Consider the following 7,067-nt stretch of genomic DNA (forward strand, 5'->3'; position numbering starts at 1 on the left):
TTTGATCTCATTGTTATCCTGTCTGATCACATGTCTGTAACCCATTTTTCCTCAACTGTATAACTGTCCCCCTCCCATCCATTCTGGGCCAGTCTATTGCCTCAGACCCGCTCTGTGTCAGTAGGCTCACCGTATTCTGGAATACCAATAAACTCACACCACTACAGCAAACTTGGAACTAAGGACTTGAGTGAATTTTCTTCAACATTTATCATCAGCCTTTTATAGGCTGATAATATATTTGCCCATTCTCTTCATCATAGACAATAAAATAACAAAATTGTGCCTATTTTAAACATAAAACGATTTGCACACTGTGAGTTAAATGAGGTCTATGGTTATATTTAGACCTCATATATTATATTTACCAATAAAGTTAAGTTACTTAAGCAGATAAAACATTTTAGTGGATGGTAATTAGTGTTTTTTTCAGTGTTTGTCAATTAATTCAAAGACGGGTCAAATTCAACCCAAAACACTACAGGTGTAAACCCTTTTCTAACACATTAGGCGGGTTAATGTAACACAGAGCCCTTTAATAATTAAGTATCAGAATCAAAGTGTCCTTTAATAACACCAGAGATGCCCTTGATAATATCTATTGCATCACAGAAGAGTGTAATAATACCAGAGACCTATAAATATGGTATTAATTGCATCACAAAGGCTTGTAATAAAATTGTCTATTGCATTACGGAGATCCTATAACCATATTATCTTTTTCATCACAGAACTCTATATCAATATGATTTATTGCATTACATAGACCTACAGCATACTTATTGTATCTACCAAATAGCAAAATTTTCAGTCCTCACACCCCTTATTAAGTTATTCAGTACTTTATTGTATTCTATGTGTATTTGTAAAATCCTTTATTATGTGGTTTAATATCATGTTTGCATGACATAGGTCTACAGTATTTAATGACTAACATGGGCTTAATTAATGTCTAATCACCAGCCAAGGCATAATCACTATATCTTTTTGTACTACATAGGTCTATAATTGGAGAGCATCAACTCCATCACATGGGTGAACAACTGAAGTATCTATTGCATCACAGACACTTAAAATCACAGAATAGGGTATCACAATTATACAGTTTCAGTGACAGGAACTGCATCACAGAACTTTATCTATCATTTCCAAAACAAAATGGACCAGTGGTATAGTTTATTTGTGATTTACTGTCAGGTCTTTGACCACAAGAGGGAAACAAAGACCTGGTTTACTCAGCCCTCTCATCAGTGGACAGGACACACACATAAATTAGTTTTGACAATATTTCATTTTTCACCACCATTGCACATCGAAACTTACAAAGTCAACAATGTCAAATATGAGGGCATTATACAGTAAGGTAACTGACAACACAGGGGTATGATTCATGAACGAATGCCAGGAAAATTAATACAAGAAATACAACATACTCATGGGTGTTCTTGGTCACCAACAATGCTGGTCATTAAATGACACTATATCTGACTCAATGTACAAAATATTTTTCACCTGTAAGTACATTGTAAAAGGTCATTCACTTTCAGATTTAAGCCATAAAATGCAAAACAAGACAGAAACAAATCAAATGATCAGATAATGTCTCTGGGTTAAAAGTAAATCTTAAAATATTTGAGTGTTATACAGTATGAATTCAAGAGACATTTTTAGAGTGCATATCTATATATTTGATTGGTATAACAAAACAAGGCAGTGTACCATAGCTACCATTATAGTATTGAGAGGGGTGGTTCTGTCACTATGAAACAATAAAGAAATGGGAATAATAATCATTCTAGCAGACACCCGATAAGCCACAGGACATGATGTATGTACACACACACACACACATACAGATCTATGATAAACAATAATAATGATAAATAACACACTAGTGTACTTCGGTGCAGTCAGTATTGGGATTTTTCTGATCTCCAGCAGCAAATAAGTTATTCATCTTAACATCCACCACAAACAAATTGTATTTAAAACACCCACACCCTCATACACACACTCATGGACACACATTTGGATATGCTTAGTGGAAGGCAGTGCATTTATCTAATGTTGGGTAACAAGGATACAGCAATAATATCAACAAATTTGTATGTATAATATGAAATCTTTACACCTTGTACTTAGAATCGCAAACTCCTGCATCCATCGCCATCACAGAAGACTGAAGACTTTTCCACAGAGAATGAAATGGATAATTAAATATGATTTAACATACTTTGTAACCAAACAGTTTCAGTTTTACATAAGCTGTATTGCAATAGAAGAACATTATTTAAAAAAATAAATTCCATAACTATTAACAACTATCTGAATGACTCAAAGAATGAAAGTCGAAGAGTCAAAGTCACAAAGAATATTTTAGATAAATGCCTTATTCATACAAAATTCACATTGTAAATCATAGTTAGGTAAATCATCAGTAAGTTGCATTTTCAAAATACTGAATATTAGAAAATAATTTCCCATGTAAAGACCTAGAACAAGCTTTACAATGTTTTGAACATATAAAAATAAGAAATAACAGTATAGATGAATTACTTTGGCAACAAAATAATTTAAAAATGCTGTACTCAGGCATAATCTAACAGAAGCAGACACCAGCTGCATCTGTTGGGCCTGGCAGTGGACACAAAAAGGGCTATCACAGGTTGTGGGTCAGTGTGTAAGAGCAGGAAAGTAGCCAGTGAAACAGAACACAGTTCCTCTTTTGATACAACTTTTGCTTGACCACTGTGACAGAGTGAAAGAGCAGATCAAGTTCCTAACTCATATAAATGCAGCTGTTGATGCAATAAGAGCGTAGGGAAAGTAGGTGTCCAATCACTATCCTGGATTCTCTGGAAGTGTTGTGTAGTGACTGATTCAAGGCAAGGTGGGGAGGGAAGATAATATTTTAATTCAGCAGAAAAACTTAACCCTTCTCCAAAACCAACAAATGTCCCTTCTCTCCTTTCCTCTCAGTACCACGGACAGACAAACAGCAGTGGTTTTGGCCGTTGACATCATCATGCATCACATCCACTCTCATATCAACAACCACAAAGGAAAGGCATCAAGGGAAGGAGGCTTTTTAAGGAAAATGGAACATACCCAAGCACAGAAGTGAAAGTGCATAGTGGTTCCTACAGTGATGACTTCCTGATTGTGGGATGATGGTAGTAGAGGATCTTGCTATGTGTGTTTATAGTCATTAAATGCAATTGGCCAGTCAAAGGCCTAACATTCAGGGAGCAGGTAGACAAAAATAATTGGTTGTCTGAGTCCATAAATGTCTGCCACCCTTTGTCATTTAGTTGCCCTCACCTTGAGTCTCCTCTTCTTTAGCTGGAGAGTCCTGGCTTTTCTGAGTGTCTTCTCCCTCATCACCTGGGACAGAGAGAGACAGAAAGACAGTTTCCTGCATAAATTACAACTTGTGAAGTCAGTGATGCGAATGAGGTTGGTTGAATCAGAGGGTAAGTTACCATAAAAACAGCAGGAATTTAAGTCACCAAGTTAGAATGAGTAAAGAATGAACTCATAACACTTATAGAAAGAGGCAGGTTTAAAGGTCTCCTTGAAGAGAAAGTTTTTTGTTTTGTTTGCCTATTAAGTTTTGCACAAGTTACTGGGTGTTTTCTTCAATAAATCAATTCAACATACACTTATGAACAGTGGCGGATTTAAATATGGGTGACTTGGGCAGCGGCATCTTGTCCGGGGGGGCGGCACAGACAAAACACAAAAAAAATAGTTACATTTGCGGCATCTGTTTTGTATCGCTCATTTACACATCACATCAATGACATCATGTCACTGTGTGGGTCAGAGCGGTGCCCTTTTTAGTTTGTGCAGACTTCTGCTGAGAAGGTCTCCTCTCTCACTCTCAGAGGTAGTGGGAGATGGGGAGGGGTGCAGGGGCGGAGCCTACCCACTGGAGCAGGGGAATCTATCAAATAGCGCACTTCTATCTCTGTACACTAGGCTACTAATAAAATCAGTAAAATCAGTCACACCAGGAAAAGCTACCAAATAAACCCCAATTCATTCATAATACTGTGAATACAGACCTGTAATTTCTCACACATCAGTTTTCTGTGTTGTGTGAAATCGTGAAGAATAATAAACTAAAGATCTTCTTTGTATTCTTATTACTTTAGGTATTTACTTTTGGTATTTATGATTGTATAAAATTCTGGTACTAATTGATGACTTTGCATTAAGGAAAGCAAGAAAGGCTGTCAGGCTTTAGATGACAATTGTGCAATTTAGAATGAGTGTGTCTTGTTGTCTTGTTGTGGAAGTATATGTATATATATATATATATATATATATATATATATATATACAAGCAAAATATACATGCTGAAGGTGGTATTCACCCAGGGCACCATTCAAGCTAGTACCACCAATGCTTATGAGATACTATTAGTGCAAGGGAAAGTTCAAGTAGGTTCAAAAATTGCATAATAAGATTTTATGCTTTCACTCTACAAAGTCAAAGTAGTTTTAGAATTAGTAACAGATGTTTTTCATTAATAACAAGCTACCCTCTTAATCACACTGTTTTTTTTCCATGTTATCAGTACATTTGTGTTACGTGCCATTACAACCAGTGATATTTCTCACCTGATTTGTTGATGTTAAGCTGTCCCAGACTCTGTGACAGGTCAGTGGGTCCTTGCACTCCAGGGGTTGCTGGGATTTCATGGATGGCATTCCTGCGACCAGACCGTCGAGAGGTGATGAAGTCCTCGTAGGTCGCCTCCACATCCGTCATCGCTGACACACCTCACCATAGCAGGACCTGGCACACACAGAAGCTTAATACTGGGCAATGGAATGAAAACACAAATGAGGGTTTTTTTTTTAACTAATGCAGTGACCAAAAACACACACTCAAAGGGGTAATTATGGTACAAAGGAGGACAGTGTGTCATCCCACTTGGAGTAAGCATGGAGTGCGATGGGAGCTGTGTTGCCACAGAGATTTAGGCTAAACCCCTCTGCTGTCATTCTAATGCTCTATATCAATCTGTGCGGGAGAGGCTGCCCTTCACCACTGAGTAAGTCCCGGCTTCCCTGCCCCATTTCCACTAATTAAAATCTGTCAGTCTGAGATTTCTTGACTTCATCTATCTATTAATTTTGAATATCAGCACTTAAACACTTCTAAGAGTTAGACTCTGGAGAACAGTCAGACTGGAGAAACTGCAAAAATGACCTCAGCTCCCACGTCCATTTGTGGCTATTTCAAGAGTGGTGCAAGCTGTGATTGACCGTGGTTATTTTTGGATGTCTCCTCTGTCATCATCTGAGCACGCTCCCACTCAGCTGTCATTCTAAAAATGGTGTCAAGATGGGCAAGACCCAACAGATGTTGCCCATGTACAATTGGCAGACAATTTTACATCAACATGGGGAAGCAACAGACACAAGATGATATACTCCAACAAGAAGTTGAGACATATCATTTTTTAAAAATTCTTTTTATATTTTTTCATTTTTTTTCCTATGCTCATATTCTATGAAATATTAATTGCCTGTTTACATTATTTAGTCACAATTCTGCACCCAGTAGAACATCAGCAGATAAGAAGTGTGTGTGTGTGTGTGTGTGTGTGTGTGTGTGTGTGTTAGTGTGTTTGTGTGTGTGTGTTTGTGTGTGTGTGTGTTAGTGTGTTTGTGTGTGTGTGTTTGTGTTTGTGTGTGTGTGTGTGTGTGTGTGTGTGTGTGTGTGTGGCCTGGACAACAACATATCTAGCACAGACTCAAAACAAATGATCAAGTAACTTCATAAACAGGCTAGTATGCTCTACCCTTTTTGTCACTGAATAAGAAGTGAAAAAAAGAAATTAATTAATAAAAAAAAAGAACTTGGCTGCTCCTGCTCTGAAACCATTTGATCTGTTCTGCTGCCAAACAGAAAATTAGCAGAAATGAGGCCTGTGCAGGAATAGAGTTCCAGAAACATATGCCAGTGTTATTCTAGGTGGCCTGGGCAAAACTTGAACTGTTGCCAAAATCCCTGACCACCCTCACACACACACACACACACACACACACACACACACACACACACACACACACACACACACACACACATACACAAACAAAAAAACAAACAAAATTATCCTCCTAGGACCTGGCGTCCACATATGTGGACCTCACATTTTGGGTTCTCTAGACCACAATACTAACTTTTTCTCAACAAGGGCCTGGTGACCACATATGAGGATATTATACTGCCACTCAGTAATCGAAATTTAAAACTAATATCCTCATATGTGGACATCATTTTTCTCAGGTCCCAATCAGAATAAAGATCAAAGAGAAATTAAAAATGCAACCCATGCAAGAGTTCGGGTCTTAGGAGGTTATACACTTTACTAATTTTATTCCTAACTTTAGTATCACAGATATTTACATATACAATGTATATTACTGTGTTCTTTCTGCAGCATCTTATTAAATCTATAGGTTAGGATTAGTATGGAATGATTAGTTAAGTAATTTATTAAGTGTCCCTGTCCTTGCCCTGAGCTGTCTAGTCCATTGCAAACCTTTATTAGAGTATGGTTTAAATAATTGATGTCTTCCAACATTTATCATCTATTAAGGACTAAGTGGAGGCGCTGCTGCTCATCAAATCAAATCTAGTCTTGCGCGGTGTGGTCCTATAATAAATCACTTGCATTAATGACACAGTAACACCCTAGCCTTTGCATTAAAACATGCCATTAATGCAGGATCTATGTGCAGGATCGACATGCTCAAACTGATAATAAATCAACAGCTATGTCTTTCTCTGACGACAAAGACCCCCATAGAATTCAGTAAGCGCAGCCTGCACAGATATTAACGTTGCACGTGGAATTACGATGCACATTCTACTCTACTATAATTACCATCATTATCAGTAGGTACCTGTTTAGGTTAGAGGGCTTCCGAATAATCGCAGAGGTCAATCACATCAGCTTGAATACCACTACCCCACTACCATTACGCTCAAGAACGACGATTTACCCTGACAAGCCACTGTCAGAATTTCCGGGTACAATTTCAAAATA

The 7,067-nt window shown here is 37.7% G+C and overlaps 1 protein-coding gene across 1 annotated transcript; it reads right to left on the minus strand.

Annotated features, from left to right (window-relative positions):
- Positions 1–1,158: 1,158 nt before the first annotated feature.
- On the minus strand, positions 1,159–7,025 carry pkia (cAMP-dependent protein kinase inhibitor alpha). The gene is made up of 4 exons (XM_056363811.1): positions 6,925–7,025; positions 4,627–4,804; positions 3,322–3,384; positions 1,159–2,875 (listed from the first exon to the last, which is right to left on the minus strand). Exons 2-4 carry the CDS (start codon positions 4,775–4,777, stop codon positions 2,772–2,774), a joined length of 318 nt encoding a protein of 105 aa, XP_056219786.1. The 5' UTR covers positions 4,778–4,804; positions 6,925–7,025; the 3' UTR covers positions 1,159–2,771.
- Positions 7,026–7,067: the final 42 nt, after the last annotated feature.

Source organism: Seriola aureovittata, chromosome 20 (assembly GCF_021018895.1).
Source record: "Seriola aureovittata isolate HTS-2021-v1 ecotype China chromosome 20, ASM2101889v1, whole genome shotgun sequence".
Taxonomy (NCBI): domain Eukaryota; kingdom Metazoa; phylum Chordata; class Actinopteri; order Carangiformes; family Carangidae; genus Seriola; species Seriola aureovittata.